The sequence below is a fragment of the Polyodon spathula genome, chromosome 24, assembly GCF_017654505.1.
Source record: "Polyodon spathula isolate WHYD16114869_AA chromosome 24, ASM1765450v1, whole genome shotgun sequence".
NCBI classification, from domain to species: Eukaryota; Metazoa; Chordata; class Actinopteri; order Acipenseriformes; family Polyodontidae; genus Polyodon; species Polyodon spathula.
This window is the reverse complement of record NC_054557.1, coordinates 22,471,295-22,490,585: the sequence shown is the minus strand read 5'-3', so window position 1 is coordinate 22,490,585 and position 19,291 is coordinate 22,471,295. Positions and strand designations below refer to the sequence as shown.

The following is a 19,291-nucleotide window of genomic DNA, read 5'->3' as shown; positions in this document are numbered from 1 at the left end:
TCAGACTCACAATCCAGCCTCCCCCATCAGTCTCCATGTCACAGTAGACCTGCAGTGGTGTCTCCCGGTTCCCCCCCAGGTACACTGTGGTCTTTCCCGACTTCTGCATTCCATTCAGTAGCTCCTGAGAGCAATCAACAGGGTGAGGGAATCGAAGCACACCTGAGGGAGAGGGAACAAGAGAGGACGTGAGAGAGGGAGTGAGAGAGGGGGTGTGTGGAAGGGCTGAGAGAGAGACGAGAGAGAGATAGAGCGAGAGAGAGAAACAGACACATAGGCCAACAGACAGACAGGCACTCAGACAGACAAAGGGACTGACCAGTAGTGAATGAAGTTGTGATGGTCGCAGTCCTCTCACCCCCCCTCACTCCCATCAGGCTCACAGTGTAGCGCGTTACTGGGACCAGTGTGTCCAGCCTGTGACTGCTCACACTGGGCTCAAGAGTCACTTCCTGTGAGAGACAGACACTTAAATCAGAGCACAGAAGCCAGGACCAAAGGACATGGTAGGATAGGGGGCACTTCTTCACACAGAGTGGTGATGGCATGGAAGGGGTACCTAGTCATGTTGTTGAGGCAGAATCACCAGAACCTTTAAGTTGACAGTGTTTTTAGATCAATCAGCTTTTAGGAACCGGGCGAGCTGTCACTGTCACACAGCCTCACACACTCTCATACACTCACACAGATTCATACACACTCACTCACTCACTCGCTCAATCTCTCAGAAAACATACACACCCACACCCTCTCTGGTCTCACCCTGATAATCTCCCCGGCAGCACCCTGCACTGTCAGGATGTACCCCGTAACTGCACTCCCGGGAGGCTTCCACTGCAGCATGGCAGAGTGAGGGGTCACCTGATTGGCTGTGAGGTCACGAGGCCCCTCCCCTGTCGATATGGCTGCAGATAAAAGGAGAGAGGGGTGGTTAAAAAAACCAAAACATACACAGAATCAACAAACTGGCAAAGAAAATACATATTAAACAGTGAACCCAGACAGTGGAGAGACTGAATCAGAGACGCACTTCATCCTCCACTGAACAAAACGCACAGACAGTGGAGAGACTGAATCAGAGACACACTTCATCCTCCACTGAACAAAACACAGATTCAGGAAAACTCTGCTCTCTAAGTTTCTTGATTAAAAAAAGGAGGACGACGACAACAAATCTTTTTTATGGGTGAAAAGGGAAAAAAGAGAGGAGCAGAATCCACAGCCAGCATAATACTGCAGCTTGCAGCCTACTCAGTAGAAGTGCAGAGTAGAGGCCTATCAATACATTCATCTGCTCTGTTCAAACTGGGGTGTATGACAAATCAGGGGCCAGGGGTCAGGGGTCGGGGGCTGACCTGTGGTGGTGAAGGTGGTGCTTGCCGGAGCGCTGGTCACTCCCTCTCGCTCACTGGTCACTGTCACTCTGTACAGAGTGTTGACCTTTAACCCCTTCAGCTGCAGTTCGGCCACGTTGCCAGACCTCGTCATGTTCATCTCTGGGACTGTGGGGGGAGAGATTGTGTGAGAGAGAAAGGGGGAGGGCGGGGAGAGTCAGGTTAATGGCTTCGAAGATGAAAAAACTCACTCAGGAGAGATGGAGACAATGTGCTTTTGAATATGTAGCTCTGCCTGCACATCTGTTAGTGTTCAATTAAATATGTACAATAACACGCATGTTCTTAATAACCCAGCCTATAAACCAGTCAGTCTGCTGCAATGTTTTTATTTGAGTGGACAGCCCCCCCCCTCATTGTGAAGTATAATAAGCAGAGTCTCGTGAGCTCACCGCCTCGGGCGTTATATGTGATGATGTAATGGTCCACTGTGGCCAGCGACGGTCTCCAAAGCAACAGCGCCATTGAGTCTGTCACATTGACAGCACGCAGATCTGTGGGAGCGTCCGGCACTGGAGACAAGACAATAAACACTGTGAATACCACACTGCCAATAACACACTGTGAATAACACACTGTCAATAATACACTGTCAATAACTCACTGACAGTAACACACTGTGAATAACACACTGGCAATAACACACTGCCAATAACACACTGTGAATAACACTGTCAATAACAAACTGCCAATAACACACTGTCAATAATACTGTCAATAACACAATGCCAATAACACACTGTGAATAACACAACATGAATAACACAATGTGAATAACATAACGTGAATAACACAACGTGAATAACACACTTCCAATAACACACTGTGAATAACACACTGCCAATAGCACACTGTCAATAGCACACTGTCAATAACACTCTGCCAATAACACACTGTCAATAGCACACTGCCAATAGCACAATGTCAATAACACACTGTGAATAACACAATGTGAATAACACAACATGAATAACACACTGCCAATAACACACTGAGAATAACACACTGCTAATAACACACTGTGAATAATACACTGCTAATAACACACTGTCAATAGCACACTGCCAATAACACACTGTCAATAGCACACTGTCAATAATGCACTGCCAATAACACACTGTGAATAACACACTGTGAATAACACACTGCCAATAACACACTGTCAATAACACACTGTCAATAACACACTGTGAATTACGCTGTCGATAACAAACTGCCAATAACACACTGTGAATAACACAATGTGAATAACACAATGTGAACAACACACTGCCAATAACACACTGAGAATAACACACTGTGAATAACACTGCCAATAATACACTGTCAATAACACACTGTCAATAACACACCGTGAATAATACTGTCAATAACAAACTGCCAATAACACATTGTAAACAACACACTGTGAATAACACAATGTGAATAACACAATGTGAGTAACACACTGCCAATAACACACTGCCAATAACACACTGCCAATAACACACTGTGCATAACATATTGTCAATAGCACACTGCCAATAGCACACTGTCAATAATGCACTGTCAATAACACACTGTGAATAACACACTGTGAATAACACACTGCCAATAACACACTGTCAATAGCACACTGTCAATAATGCACTGTCAATAACACACTGTGAATAACACATTGTGAATAACACACTGCCAATAACACACTGCCAATAAAACGCTGTGACTAACACACTAGATAACACACTGTCATTAGCACACTGTAAATAACACACTGTCAATAAGACACACAATCAAATGCAATCACACACAAGGCACCAACTAAAAAAATTCACATAATCACACAATCACAAATTGAAAATGCTGCAATCACAGTCACACTTCCGCTCAATCCCATTATTCACCCGTGATGACGACTCCTGTGATTGGCTCGCTCTCGCCCATCCCCCTGATAGACATCACGCTGACCTCATACTGCGACCCCGGAACCAGTCTTCTCAGCGTGACCCGTGACTTCCTGCCCTCCACCGTAACACTGTGGGGCTCTCCTGGGGGGGAGCGGGGTGGGAGGGGGAGGTAAAGAGACAGTACTTATAATAATAATAATAATAATAATAATAATAAAAAATAATATAATAATAATACAAATTGCATAACACTCTTCATGCAAGCATTCCAGGGCACTTTGCAAAATAAATATAAAAAAGCCTGTGTATAATATATAATCCATCTACAAATAAACAGACCCAAACAAATACATTTTCAAACAGGATTTCCAAGATTAAATTGTGCTAGCATTCCTGATATGAATCGGGAGCAAGTTCCAAAGACAAGGGGCATTATAACTAAATGCCCCGGCTCCAACAGAGTTCAAACAAATTTTAGGGACTGTCAGAAGATGAGAATTTTCCTATATCAGGGAATGACCAGGGACATATGGAGTCAGCAGATCTTGAAGATAAAAAGGTCCAAGACCATGTAAGGCCTTATAGGTAATAAGAAGAAGAATACGATTAAAAAACTATTTTTTTAATTGATGCTTGACAGTCAAAATTTTAAAGATAGTTAGCACTTCTTTAAAGGGGGCGGGGGGTCACCACTAGCTGTGAATTAATAAAGCTAATAAGAGGTAAGAGAATGGATTACAAAGCTTGGTTAGCAATGCTGTGTAGAGTACAGCGCTCACCTTCCTGTGAGTGAGTGTAGGTGATCTTGAAGCTGTCCACTGGGGCTGAGGGGAGCCTCCAGGTGACCTCGACGGAGGTGTCAGTGATGTTGCTGAAGGAGAGCTCTTGCGGGACGTCAGGGCCTGCAACACAGACAGTTAGAATCACCCTTTAGAAAACGTACAGTTATTTTTCATAAAGGAGCTCCCAATAAATTTACCAAACCAGACATAAACCACTTTTAATTTAACAACTTGTAGGTAGTCTCAAATGATTTCTTTTTTTGTTTTATAATTGTATTTGGTGTTTTTTTTTTTTCTTTTAGCTTTGAAAAACTAGCCCTCAGTCTCTTTGATACGGAGGTTTAGTGCTTTGATACGGAGGTTTAGTGCTTTGACACTGCAGTTTAGTGCTTTGACACGGCGGTTTAGTGCTTTGACACTGCAGTTTAGTGCTTTGACACTGCAGTTTAGTGCTTTGACACTGCGGTTTAGTGCTTTGACACTGCAGTTTAGTGCTTTGACACTGCAGTTTAGTGCTTTGATACTGCAGTTTAGTGCTTTGATACGGCGGTTTAGTGCTTTGACACTGCAGTTTAGTGCTTTGATACTGCAGTTTAGTGCTTTGATACGGCGGTTTAGTGCTTTGACACTGCAGTTTAGTGCTTTGACACTGCAGTTTAGTGCTTTGACACTGCAGTTTAGTGCTTTGATACTGCAGTTTAGTGCTTTGATACGGCGGTTTAGTGCTTTGACACTGCAGTTTAGTGCTTTGACACTGCAGTTTAGTGCTTTGACACTGCGATTTAGTGCTTTGATACTGCAGTTTAGTGCTTTGATACGGCGGTTTAGTGCTTTGACACTGCAGTTTAGTGCTTTGATACGGCAATTTAGTGCTTTGACACTGCAGTTTAGTGCTTTGATACTGCAGTTTAGTGCTTTGACACGGCGGTTTAGTGCTTTGACACGGCAGTTTAGTGCTTTGACACTGCAGTTTAGTGCTTTGACACTGCAGTTTAGTGCTTTGATACTGCAGTTTAGTGCTTTGACACTGCGGTTTAGTGCTTTGACACTGCAGTTTAGTGCTTTGACACTGCAGTTTAGTGCTTTGACACTGCAGTTTAGTGCTTTGATACGGCAGTTTAGTGCTTTGACACTGCATTTTAGTGCTTTGACACTGCAGTTTAGTGCTTCGATACGGCAATTTAGTGCTTTGACACTGCAGTTTGGTGCTTTGATACGGAGGTTTAGTGCTTTGATATGGCAATTTAGTGCTTTGACACAGTAGTTTAGTGCTTTGATACGGAGGTTTAGTGCTTTGATACGGCAATTTAGTGCTTTGATACGGAGGTTTAGTGCTTTGACACAGTAGTTTAGTGCTTTGATACAGCAGTTTAGTGCTTTGATACACCAGTTTAGTGCTTTGATATGGCAATTTAGTGCTTTGACACAGTAGTTTAGTGCTTTGATACGGCAGTTTAGTGCTTTTGGACAATTTAATTAGGAGCTGACAAAAACAAATACTGTCCCTAAAACCACAAAACAAAAAGATGCCCAATTGTCCTTATTTACAGTTTACAGAAGGTATTTACAGTTACATCCAGGCTTCTTTTGCCAATTGCAGTGAGGTAAAGAAAATTGTTGGTGATAACATTTCTCCTTTTTCCTAAATAGTGTCCCTTAGGCTGAAACATCACACAGCCTTTGGTTAGCTGGGCAAGACTCATCCTTACCCAAGTAGGGGTAGCCATTGACCAAATATTTGGACTGAACGTCTGCTGCCAGCTAAAACTTTGTCAAATTTGTCAGGCTAGTTAGACTTTTATTGAGTCCACCGACAAAAAAAAAAAAAAGCTTGAAAAAGCTGCTCCTCCACTGTAACGTTCCCTCCTAGTTTGTAGTTGAGAATACTGTTATCAATGAAGCGGTTTCAAACTTTGGATACCAGGGCAAATTGATCATTTTGAAGGTGCAGGCTTCAGGTCGTCTTCAAATCGAAACACAAAACTTCTGATTTCAGATAAGCGATTCTGTGCCTTTGTCTCTGGAAAAAAAGAAGGTCCCCACTTACTGGACCACAAGCTGTCCAGCGACAGGCTGTTGGCACCAAATGCTGCATGAATAAACAATAAGGTGATAAATGCTTCCAATTCCTCCAAGGACATAGATCAGGAATCATCATTTAGTTGTCGGTGGGCTTCAGCTTCAGTGCAGCGTTGTGTGTGGTGAAGCATACACCCATTTTAAAAATAAAACCCCCAAATCAGAACTTCGATTATATATGATATCTTACTATTTAACATTTGAACAGTAAGGATAATTCGGTCGATTTGGTTTAAAAAATAAAAGATTAGATGGTGACACTCATCAGACTGCTATGAGATTTCTGTGTCTGCATCTTAAATGCAAGTTTTTCAGTCTGTGGATGAATGTTTGACAAGGACACTTGGAGCGGGTTTCCAATGCTCATGCTATTGCGATATATGCTATTGCGATAGGTAAAGTCACTTTATGAAATTGTATCTTCAGACCCTCATCACTTGACAGTTCCAGCAGCTTGTCCTTCAATAATGGTGACAGGGAGGTCTGTTTCCACAGATAAGAAAGGATCACAAACCCACTGCTTTCCTTTCCGTGGATCAGAGTCAGATGGGAAATTTTAAATGGATTGAGATTATCTCGCATAGGAGAGACAGATCCACATCTTTACTGTCATCAATTGAAATATGCAATTGATGGGAACAATCACATCTGACTCTTTCTTTCCAAACTTGGAGCTTTTTTTTTTATAGCCTCTGATCTTGTCAAAAAATCAAAAGACACTTGACATGCTTCCCTGCATAGAGAGAGTGAGCTGGTTGAAGTGATCAAATATATCTGCCAAATATGCAAGCTTAGGGAGCCCTTGTAAATCGCGATGGTATTTGGCAAACTTGGTGAGATATTGTAAATCCTGATGGTATTCTACAAGCTTGGCGAGTCATTGTAAATGTCAATGGTATTCTCTAAGCTTGGCAAGTCATTGTAAATCTCAATGGTATTTTGCAAGCTTGGTGAGCTATTGTAAATTTCTATGGTATTCTGCAAGCTTGGTGAGCTATTGTAAATCTCTATGGTATTCTGCAACTTGGGGAGCCATTGTAAATCCTGAATGTATTCTGCAAGCTTGGGAGCCAGTGTAAATCTCAATGGTATTCTGCAAGCTTGGTAAGTCATTGTAAATCTCAATGGTATTCTACAATCTTGGGGAGCCATTGTAGATCCTGAAGATATTCTGCCAAAGGAGACTTCTTTTGAGTCAGAAAGGCTTCAAGTTCCCGTCGCAGTTCATTCACACAGTGTAGCACTTCACCATGGGATAACCATTGCACTTCAGTGTGTAAGAGTAAATGTGGTGATCGGCCCCCATTTCTTCACACATAGCCGTGAAGATGCGATAATTCAGTCCATTTGTTTTCACAAAATCCACAATTTTAATAACTATGCCAAGCACATCATTAAACTCTGGAGACAATTTTTGGCTGCCAAGGGCTTGAGCCCCTGGTGCAACTTCACACACAGCTGTCCCACTGGAGTCCTGTCACATACTCCAGAAATTTCAGCACCGGTGGTATTTGAGGCAATTCCTCACAACAGGGTAGATCTTCGTGAAATGCACCTTCATATACATATTGCACATAAACAATAAGAGTTATGCTATTAGAAATGTTCGTCTACTCATCCAACTGCATTGCAAACCAGCCTGATATTTTCACTATCTCTATCAATTGGAATTCAATATCTTCTGCAATGTCAGTGATTCTGTGTGAGACAGTATTATTTGACAAAGGAATGCAACTCACTTTTTTGGCAGCCGATATCACCCAAGACTTTGCGACAGGCATCTATTATTGAATATTATTAATTCTTCATCAGTTGTGAATGGTGATTTGCATTTGGGTATGCAAAGGGACAGCAGGTATGATGCTTTTAACGCACCTTAATTTGTTGTTGTGGCAGCGTGCAATAGTTTCTGTTGTGCCTTCACTTCATCTTACGTCCGCTGGAAAAATTCCGCTGGCTTTTCTTTTAAATTTGGGTGTTTAGTTTCAAAAGTGACAAAGCATTTTTGAAGGTTTCAGAGCATCATTGCTTTCCTTTTCTCTACATTCCTCATCATTACCATCTCCGTTACGCTTCCCTGTGCTGTTACCAATTCCAAAAAGTCGGTGCAAAGACACCTGTTTTGACAGTGACATTGAATTCATGAAAACCACTCCGATGGTACAGTAGCGGTTGTGCCACCGTGTCGCGACGTCCCAGGGACCGTTGACTCCAGTTGTGGTTAAATAGCCGTTGAGTAGTGTCTACGTCCTGCTGTTTTGAATGTGGCGATACAAGCAACTTAAAATATAAATATCTGTTTATAGTTAACATGTCAAGGTCACTTTCTGCTCTCCGCCACGACTAAGTACTGTGACGACATGCATGCCAACTGCAACGGGCAGGGCCATGGCAACTGAGGTCAACCCAATTAAGGCACTTCAGGGGAAAAACTTAACCATGTTTTTTATTTATTTTATTTTATTTTTTAAATTCCAAGGACCGGTAAGGAAGCTGTCACAGACCGGCGCCGGTCCACAGACCAGTCGTTGAGAAACTGCTCTAGAGGACACCCAGTCCAGGTTGAGAAGCCCTGGTCTAATTAGAAGACACCCAGGTTGAGAAGTCCTGTTCTAGACTCTGGAGGACTCCCAGGTTGAAAAAGTCCTGTTCTAGACTCTAGAGGATGCCTAGGCTGAGAAGCCCTGGTCTAGACTCTAGAGGGTGCCCAGGTTGAGAAGTCCTATTCTAGACTCTAGAGGACATCCTGATTGAGAAGCTGTGGTCTAGACTCTAGAGGATGCCCAGGTTGAGAAGTCCTGTTCTAGACTCTAGACGACGCCCAGGTTGATAAGTCCTGTTCTAGACTCTAGAGGACGCCCAGGTTGAGAAGTCCTGTTCTAGACTCTAGAGGATGCCCTGATTGAGAAGCCCTGGTCTAGACTCTACAGGATGGACAGCCTAGGTTGAGAAGCCCTGGTCTAGAGTCTAGAAGACATGGTGCTCTGTGCCGGGGGAGAGTGCGCTGCTACAGGTCCTGTTCACTGTATCAGTGTTTCGTGTCTATTTTGTGTTTAAGTTGGATAATGAAACAAAGAAGGAGTGCTGCTTTAACTTTCTTTACTGGACAGGTGTGGTTTTGAAAGATATTGTAAAGATGCATTTTTATTGTATAACTTCTGGTGCTGCACTTAGTTTGAAGAGAGTTCACAGTTTCAGTGTCTTACTTTCAGGAAATCTGTTGCACTTCCTAGTTCACCTCAGCAGTGTGTGCTGGGTTACTGCGTGTCAGTCAACAGGGGGAGCAGCAGTTGGCTGGGTTATGGCAGGAAAGAAGCCGCTGAAGAGGTGGGAGCCGTTTCAACTTCCAGGTGACCCAGGAAGTGCAACACTAACTAGGAGCATGTCTTGTGCAAGCAGAGATCTCTCCTTAATCAATAGTAGGACCAGATATCATGCTTTCAATGAAAATACCAATTTGCTTTAACACAAGCTAGTTTCAAACCTGCATGTTTGAGATCTGTGCAACAAATAAGAGGAATATTATCTATTGAGTTCTGTATTGTCAATGAACCCTGTATTGTCTATTGAATTATGTACTGTATATTGGGTCCTGTATTGTCATTGGGTCTGTATTGTCTATTGAGTTCTGTATTGTCATTGGGTCCGATATTGTCTACTGAATTATGTACTGTATATTGGGTTCTGTATTGTCTATTGTTTCTGCTCAGAGCTTTATCTGACATGCTTACTAACTATTCCTGCAAAAAAGCATCTGAAAAGACTCAAGGTTGATTTGTGGAAGTAAGGTGGGGAAGTATATTAGTGTTGCTCTGTGCACCGAAGCCCTGAGAAAAAGTATTGTGCACTGAAGCATGTGCAGCACTTATGCTTCCCCACCTCACTTCATCACAATTAGCCTTGAGGAGTCTCTTCAGAAGCCATTTTTGCTGGAATAGTTAGTAATCATGGCAGATAAAGCTCTGAGCAGAAACAACAATAGAGAAGCATGCAAACACACACGATAGGGTATTAAACAGAGGACAGATTAAATATGAATATGTAAACAATGCAAAGTATTAAAAAAGGAATGTTTAAAAACAAAATAAGAATTACTTATTAAACCCGCTGCCCCCAAAAACTTTTGTAAATAAAATAACATTTGTAAACTGAAAAAAAGATTTTCTGCACTTTAAATGAAAACACATCTGTGCTTCTACAAGCATGGTTTAAAATTAAGGAAAAAAATAAGTCAAGAATTAGTTTGTAAACTCTGAAAATGAAATGAACTGTTCAATGTTTTAAAAAGAGAGGAAGAGCGGGAAAGGGGAAGGGAAGTGAAATAGATGGAGAGGAGAGGAAGAGGAGGAAGAGAGGGGACAAAGAGAGGGGAGGAAGAGCAGGAAGTGGAGGGAGAGAGGGGAGGAAGAGGAAGGAGAGAGGGGAGAAACAGGAGGAAGAGGAGGGAGAGAGGGAGGAAGAGCAGGAAGTTGAGGGAGAGAGGGGAGGAAGAGGAAGGAGAGAGGGGGAAGAGGAGGGAGAGAGGGAGGAAGAGCAGGAAGCGGAGAGAGAGAGGGGAGGAAGGAGAGAGGGGGACAAAGGGGAGGAAGAGGAAGGAGAGGAGGGAGGAAGAGGAGGGAGAGAGGGAGGATGAGGAGAGATGGGAGGAAGAGGAAGAAGAGGAGGGTGAGAGGGGAGGAAGAGGAGAGAGGGAGGAAGAGGAAGGAAAGAGGTGAGCAAGGAGTAAGGGGAGGAAGGAGTGAGGGGAAGAGGGAGCAAGGGAGAGTGCAAAAGGGTGGAGAGAGAGGGGAAGTATGTTTGATGCAGTAGCCTGTGTTGGACACTGCGATGCCAGAGGTAGTGAAACAGGGGTGAAAAGAAATAATATTGCAGCCTCCTCCTCAGGGCAGTGCAGAGAACTCTTAGTTTTGTATATTTGTTGCACAATTGCATTAAATAAATTGCGAGAGAGAGAGAGAGAGAGAGAGAGAGAGAGAGAGAGAGAGAGATTATGGTCTGGCTTTCCTGATCCTCCTTGTGAACATGCCTGTAAATGGGTAAATGAGACAGATTTAAATGAAATGAATGCTGATGAGAAGAGAGAAGATTATTCCCCTGGAAACCAAGAACAAGAATGTGAACAAATCTCTCTCTTCCCCGTGTCTCTTTCCCTCTACTTCTCTCTCTCTACCTCTCACGCCCTCCCCTTCTCTGCTGTTCTCCTCTCCTCCCCTACCTCTCCTAATGTCCCAACCCCCTTAAAAACCACCCTCTCTTTTCATCTGTATCTCCCAACTTTCCACCTTCAATCTATTGTACCCTTCTCTCTCCTCCCTTCTGCTCTCCCTTTCTTTCCCCTTCTTGTGGCATCACATTGCAAAACCTCAAATCACTTCATATCTCAGTGTTGAATAAACAGAAGATGAAACACAGTCAATGATTCTGAGAGTGTGATGTCATGCCCTCGCCGTGGTTACCTGGAGCAAGTCCGTTACCCAAGCCTGGCCTTGGCCCCTCCCCCTTTCCCTCCTCCTGCTCCTCCTCTTCCTGTGACTGGTCGATCTGTGTAATCGTGGGCAATGCATTCTCTACATTGGGTGGGGCTAGAAATGTGGGTGGGTCAGTTTAAAGAGGTGAGAAAAAAATACACATTGAGAGACACACACACACACACTGAGACACACACACACTGAGACACACACACAAACACTGAGACACACACACACTCTGAGACACACACACACACACACTGAGACACACACCGAGACATACACACACACTGACACACACACGCACACAGACAAACACTGAGACACATATACACACACACGCACACACAAGAGGGATAGACTCACACAAACTGATACACAGATACACACACACTCACACAAACACTGAGACACACACAGACACACACACACTAACACTGAGCAAAACACACACAGGAATCCCCTACTTGCTCCTAATTAACTTTCTAAATTAAACAAATGAGGCTCTGTTACATAATAAACTAGAGGATCCTGACGAACGTGATCATTCCTGCTTTCTCAATACAGAGCTGGTGTTCAGCGCTTCAATAACAATGTGTTAATGGTATTCAGAAGGCAGGTTTAAAGGAATGCTTCGTACCCTTCTCTGAGTCTGCAGAATATTTCATTATTTTATTTGTATTATTATCTTTGATGAGAAAGCAGCTTCACAATGTATTTGTATTAGTGCCCCTTCCTTTTTATGTTTGCAGTCATTCTCAGAGCTTCTAATTAAAATCACTCACTGTCAGTCTGTGTGGTTTTATATTATATCCATCGTTATTAAACTCTCCGTAGGGCTGCATCTAGAGATGCTAAAAAAAGTAAAAATTTCAATGACAAACGTATTGACCTCCAGTCGAAACGTTTGTCATTTCATTTATTAATTTTCTTTTAGTATTTCTAGATTTTTGAAACGACAAGTCTCTGTTGCTCTGGCTGTGAGTTCAGGAGCTGCTCTGATCAGTCTCTGTTGCTCTGGCTGTGAGTTCAGGAGCTGCTCTGATCAGTCTGTGTTGCTCTGGCTGTGAGTTCAGGAGCTGCTCTGATCAGTCTGTGTTGCTCTGGCTGTGAGTTCAGGAGCTGCTCTGATCAGTCTGTGTTGCTCTGGCTGTGAGTTCAGGAGCTGCTCTGATCAGTCTGTGTTGCTCTGGCTGTGAGTTCAGGAGCTGCTCTGATCAGTCTCTGTTGCTCTGGCTGTGAGTTCAGGAGCTGCTCTGATCAGTCTCTGTTGCTCTGGCTGTGAGTTCGGGAGCTGCTCTGATCAGTCTGTGTTGCTCTGGCTGTGAGTTCAGGAGCTGCTCTGATCAGTCTCTGTTGCTCTGGCTGTGAGTTCGGGAGCTGCTCTGATCAGTCTCTGTTGCTCTGGCTGTGAGTTCGGGAGCTGCTCTGATCAGTCTGTGTTGCTCTGGCTGTGAGTTCGGGAGCTGCTCTGATCAGTCTGTGTTGCTCTGGCAGTGAGTTCGGGAGCTGCTCTGATCAGTCTGTGAGTTCGGGAGCTGCTCTGATCAGTCTGTGTTGCTCTGGCTGTGAGTTCGGGAGCTGCTCTGATCAGTCTGTGTTGCTCTGGCTGTGAGTTCGGGAGCTGCTCTGATCAGTCTGTGTTGCTCTGGCTGTGAGTTCGGGAGCTGCTCTGATCAGTCTGTGTTGCTCTGGCTGTGAGTTCGGGAGCTGCTCTGATCAGTCTCTGTTGCTCTGGCTGTGAGTTCAGGAGCTGCTCTGATCAGTCTCTGTTGCTCTGGCTGTTAGTTCGGGAGCTGCTCTGATCAGTCTCTGTTGCTCTGGCTGTTAGTTCAGGAGCTGCTCTGATCAGTCTCTGTTGCTCTGACTGTTAGTTCGGGAGCTGCTCTGATCAGTCTGTGTTGCTCTGGCTGTGAGTTCGGGAGCTGCTCTGATCAGTCTGTGTTGCTCTGGCTGTGAGTTCGGGAGCTGCTCTGATCAGTCTGTGAGTTCGGGAGCTGCTCTGATCAGTCTGTGTTGCTCTGGCTGTGAGTTCGGGAGCTGCTCTGATCAGTCTGTGTTGCTCTGGCTGTGAGTTCGGGAGCTGCTCTGATCAGTCTGTGTTGCTCTGGCTGTGAGTTCGGGAGCTGCTCTGATCAGTCTCTGTTGCTCTGGCTGTGCTCTTCAGTCCTAGTTCATTGTCATGTGTGATGTAGGGAAGTGTCTTTATATTGGAGCATTAGCATCTCCACAATGAAACTATCCAATGTGACAGACCACTAGCTGGCACTTTGCTGATCTAGCCTACGTTACATAAAAAAGAAGCCATCTAATAAACAAACAAAAAATAAAATATTCTGTGAATTCTGAAGGTGTAAAGTACCTTTAAAAGATATAACAATAATATTTAAGCTGGACAACCATGAACACACACATACAGAGAAAGGGGTCCATTTGACAAACAAAACCACAACAGCATCTTGGAAAAATACTGCTAATGAGGATCTGGCAGAAAAAAAGAAGCTGCTCAAGGGTGGCCAACCATAACCACACCCTGACGTATGGAAGGAAAGATGCTGATGTTAAGGGCCAACCATGATACTATCCTGAAGTTAATAAGGAGAAAGAAGAAATATTAATATTAATAATGATCATAAGATGATAATGGTCACACATAATCTTATCCCGGAAAAAGAGAGAAGGATTCAGTGATGCGCAAGCATGGTTTTGCCCTTAGGTAAAATGTATTTAAAAAAAAAAGTGAAGTAGAGAATCTTTTCCCCTTGCTAATAAAACTGAAACATTGGCCAACCATGTGTTAACACTGTGAATTTGTTAACCCTGTGAAAAAAAATAGTTTTTTTTTATTTTATTTTAACCCTGAGTTCTTCCAGAGCTAGAAAAAAAGACTGTGAGCTGAAGTGGCCAAACATCATCTTACCCTCTTTCCCAGGACACCGTGGACTAAAGACTCAATGATGGATGACAGTGATCTTTCCCTGAGGATAGCAGAGGAGAAGCAGGATCGAGTTTAGCACAGCATGGGCATGAATATTAATGTATCTGATTAATATTCAAAACTGAGATGATTACTCATGCGAGACAAAGCAGCATACAATTATACTTTTTTTTTTCAAAACAATCAAACCCATTTTTTGACAGAAACGAACGTTCCATTTCAGTCACATTGTCTCTTCGGGCAGCTTTTTGCCACCCTCAAAAGGTCTGGCGCAGGTTTTGAATTTGGAAGTTTGAAGCACGTTGAATCAGCATGCTGGTCTTGTTCCAGATGTAATTCAACAGATGCATTTGGCTGATGGAGGCCTTAATATTGAAGTTTACATTGCTGCCAAAATTACCAAATCAGAAATGAAAAAATGTGGCCTTAATTGAGAGGCAGCTTAAAGCACTGGTTTGACTGTATTCTGAAAGGTTCAGAATCTCTATTGCCATTCTCACGACTGCACTGTAATTAATATGTGACCTGCCATCTGTGATGAATAACATGAACATTCATGAACTCTGGACCACTGCACAGCAGAGCAGACACTAAATGGAACCCAAGGATTTGAACGATGACCAGCCATGAACTAAACACAAATCCTTGCCCAGACAAATGTTGTTGGACGACAATGAAATACAGAGGAGGAGCGCGGGATTGAAGAGAGAGAGCCAGAGAGTAGGACAAGGAGAGGGGGGAGGAGAGAGAGAGGGGAAAGAAGGGTGATAGGGGAGAGAGGGGGGGAAAAGATAGAAAGATAGCAAGATGGCCAACCGTGGACTAATCGTGGAAAGCACAACCACAAAAATGTAAAACAACTAACAAGATCCAAGAGAGACTCAACACACCACACCAGCAACTCCATCCAAACACCTCCTGTCATTAAAACAGAACTGGGAAAGAAGATCCTGCTCCCAAATACCTGTGAGGGCTGTGAGCCTCTCGATCCTGGACCTCTGTCCATGGGACGTCCCAAACACAGACAGGGTGTACCGTGTGGCAGGCTTAAGACCCCCAATGAGGGCGGAGCGTGCCTCCCCAGACAAGACCCTCTTAACAGGAAGACTCTGGGCCCCGAATTCCTTATGTGTCACCACGAAATGAGTGAATGCTCCCTTCTGTGCTTCCCAGGACACCAGCATGCTCCGAGAGGTAGAGTTCCTGACCCTGACGTTTTTTGGCCACCTGTCATCCCCTGGGGGCCCCTGTAAAGGCTTCCCTTTCGGCCCTGTGATGGTTTGCCATCCGTTTTGGGAAGTAGGTGCCCCAAATTTGGGTTTGTGTGACCACAAATCCACCACCCTGGTTCTCTGGTGTGTTTGGTGCCCTCTTATGATAGGGTCAGTGCTGGCATCTTTGGATAAGGCAGAGGGTAGGTTCCTCTTCGGTGCCCTGTGGATGAATCTGGTGACATCCTGGGCCACCTTCTCCTTGGTCCGGTTGTCTCCTGTTGATGGTCCCACATGTATGAAGATCCCGTGGATGATGGGTTTAGATTTGGAGGTAGGCTGGATTGCAGTTGCTTCTGGAGATTGCTGCTTAATGGGATTTAAAGTTGGAGGAACAATTTTGATAGACTGAGGTTTGTCTGTTTCGGTGGCGTTTAGAGAAACAAACCCTTCCTTGGTCTTCATCTTCAGAGTTGTAGGAACAATTGTGGTGGATTTAGATTGACCAAGAAGCGTCAAGACTTCCTCAGGTTTGGGCTGGGTTGAATCAGGAGACTGCTTCTTAACAACTTGGGTTGAAGCTGTAGGTATACCTTTGGTAGTTGGAGAATTCTCTAGAGGTGGCAAGACTTTGTCTGGCATGGTTCTAGATGCACCTGGAGATGGCTTCTTTAGAACAGGTTTGGGAACTCCAAGAATCTTTTTCGGCAGGGTGCTCCTGTCGATTTTCAATCTGGTCCCATTCTTGCCCGGGAAAACTGGCTTTAAGTTCCCTCTCACCACCGGACCCACATGTCTGACCCCTGACGCATCGGTAGCTCTCTGGTGAGTGGCAGCTTTCGGCTCCATTGCGGTTGAGTTTGCAGTGGGTAAGACTCCAGTATGTTGTGGTCCAGGGTGAGGGGTGGGGGGTTGCACCTTGCCAGGGGATATAGGGGCGACCGTTCCAAGGTTTTCAGGTTTGATGGAGGGCAAACTAGTAGGTGCTCCCTCAGCCAGTCCATCCAGATCTGGAGAGACTTTAGGGGAGATGTTGTGTAGGACTTTGTTTGGTTTGGTTGCAAGATCTGCAGATGGAACCTTTTTGGTTTTTGAAGTTTCTTTCCATGAAGGCAGTGTGGGTCCTGGGGTTTCCTTATCAGAGGCTGTTTCTTTGCTCTTGTACTGCGTGGATGGCTTCTCCTTGATTTTGGTTACAGCCGGTAAAGGATCATTTAGATTCACCTGTGAGATTTTTCCAGGTATTTTTCCAGACTCAGTCTCAGCATTCTCCAAAGTAGAATTATTATATGTTGGGGATTTCCAAAAATCTTTACTGCTGGTGCCATTCAACTCTCCCCTGGGAGAGGAAGCAATGACCTCCCCTGACCCCTGAACTTTGAACCTGGGTAGGACCCATTTTTTGACCTCTTTCGTTGGGGGTCTTTTTTGGAGGACCTTCTTTCCATTGGGGAGCGTAGTTGAGGTTCTGTTGGCCTTGAGGATCACCAGTTTTCTTTTGGGCGGTCCTTGGGTTTCCTTGGCAACCGTTTCCATAGCCGGATCGGTCAATCGGTCATCGGCTATCGACCCTGCTGTAGTGAGCAATCAGCGTTGGTAACACACAGATACTAACAATCCTACAAAAAGTTATCTTCAAAATATATTCTGTCTAATTCTTAATAAACTGGCTGTAAATGCATATTCTCTCCTGTGTGTGTGTGTGTGTGGGGGGGGATTTTTTACTGTTAACCTTTTTATGATGTTTGCAAAAAGTCAAAAACTATGTTTTTTTTTTAAATTATAAGTATGTGTTCAGGTTCTGTGACTGAGCTCAGGAGCTGCTCTTCAGTTCTAGTTGCTGCCACAGAATTATGTAACACATGGCTCGGTCAGCTATAGTGTATTTACAGTGTGAGCGCCATCTAGTGATCTACTACTTTGGATCAGGTTGCCTTTAGTTTTGCTGGCAATACATTATCTGTGCACTAGATGGTGCCGTTGCTTACTAATGCAAGGACACAGTTTGATTCAGCCTATGTTACAGATGACAGGCAACTAGAACCGACGAACAGCTCCTGAACGAAGTCAAAGCAACACAAACTTAACAAAAAATATCTAAAAACACATTGTTTGAATGATTGCAATAAGGACCTCTCAGAATGATTGCAAACGTCATAAAAAGGTAAAAGGGCAGCAATAAAACAAACTAAAATCTGCAGATACTTAGACAGCATGAGAGGACGTTATCTTCCTAAAAGCTGGGGAAAAACCTGTGAAGTTAGAGCTGTGAGCTGTGAGTCTGGTCCTCTGAGTCCAGCGAGCTGGGTGAATTCAAGGGTTAGAAATCTGCACAGAGAACAATGATAATGTATAATTATTTTTAAAATTCATCCTGTAGAAGTAGAAGTAAACAACAATGGAAAAGAACAGGTAAAAACTCTGCGTCTGTCTCTCTGTGTGTTTGTCTCTGTCTGTCTGCCTCTCTGCCTGTGTGTTTGTCTCTGTCTGTCTTCCTCTCTGCCTGTGTGTCTGTCTGTGTGTTTGTCTCTGTCTGTCTGTCTCTCTGCCTGTGTGTTTGTCTCTGTCTCTGTTGTCTGCCTCTCTGCCTGTGTGTCTCTCTGTCTGTCTGCCTCTCTGCCTGTGTGTTTGTCTCTGCCTGTCTGTCTGCCTGTCTATCTATCTAAAAGCTAGTCCCCTGTGATAAGGCATCAAGGTAAATTAAGTATTGTAGCTTCAACAACTATATGCATATCTAATATATACATGTTTGTCTAGCTATATATCTGTCTCTTAATTCATCTATATAATTTCTATGGCCCTCTGTGTTTATGTTTGTCTGTCCGCCTATTTACCCATCAGTCTTTCTCTCTGCTGATGATCAATCTCTCTGTCTGTCTATAATTTAGTCTCTGTCTATTAATGTGTGTGTGTGTGTGTGTGTGTGTGTGTGTGTGGGTGGGGGGGGGGGGGGGGTTCAACAAGGAACTTAAACTGACTTCTGACAGAGAAGGAAATAAAGACAAGAGAGAGTGCACACTGGCCCTTTAAGAGAAATCATATCAGCACTGGAGAGCCAGCTCACTCTCCTCTCCTCCACTCTGCGTCGGGGGAAAAAACAAAACAAGGGGAGCCGCTGTTAATGAGAAAATTCACATTGTTCATTAGGGCTATTCTAGTTTCTCCCTGTGTGTTCTGTGGTTGAACCCTGATTGGGATATTTTTATTGGAATTTGATAAGATGCCATCGCCAACACAACCCCCCCCCCCCCGCCCCGCCCCCACCCCCAAATATACAACAGATACTCGTGAACATTTGACTTAAATTGACATTTTAGTCCTTCTGTATTTTGTATGGCTATTTCATTGAGCCTTTTCAAATCATTCTGATTGGTTCTTTGAAAGAGAAATGTTTGCTTTAATACCATTATTTTCACCGCTATCATTTTTATGGCTTTACCTTCTTTATTGTTCAGTATCATTACTATAGCCATTTCATTTAAACTTCCCTCTCCAGTCATTTTCCATCATTTATAAAGCCAGTTCATTTTGGC

The 19,291-nt window shown here is 43.8% G+C and overlaps 1 protein-coding gene across 5 annotated transcripts in view; it reads right to left on the bottom strand.

The window, feature by feature from the left end:
* LOC121299047 (tenascin-like) overlaps positions 1-19,291 on the bottom strand; it is a 57,879-nt gene that overhangs the window by 6,451 nt on the left and 32,137 nt on the right. For 3 of the 5 annotated variants that reach the window (XM_041226531.1, XM_041226530.1, XM_041226532.1), the window contains exons 7-15: positions 15,512-17,332; positions 11,598-11,723; positions 4,060-4,182; positions 3,278-3,421; positions 1,787-1,906; positions 1,356-1,502; positions 763-905; positions 320-452; positions 11-162 (exon numbers count right to left, since the gene is read on the bottom strand). In XM_041226531.1, the coding sequence (XP_041082465.1) occupies positions 11-162; positions 320-452; positions 763-905; positions 1,356-1,502; positions 1,787-1,906; positions 3,278-3,421; positions 4,060-4,182; positions 11,598-11,723; positions 15,512-17,332 (2,909 nt within the window). The remainder of the gene's footprint in view (positions 1-10; positions 163-319; positions 453-762; positions 906-1,355; positions 1,503-1,786; positions 1,907-3,277; positions 3,422-4,059; positions 4,183-11,597; positions 11,724-15,511; positions 17,333-19,291) is intronic. The other 2 variants (XM_041226534.1, XM_041226535.1) reach the window with 2 other exon arrangements.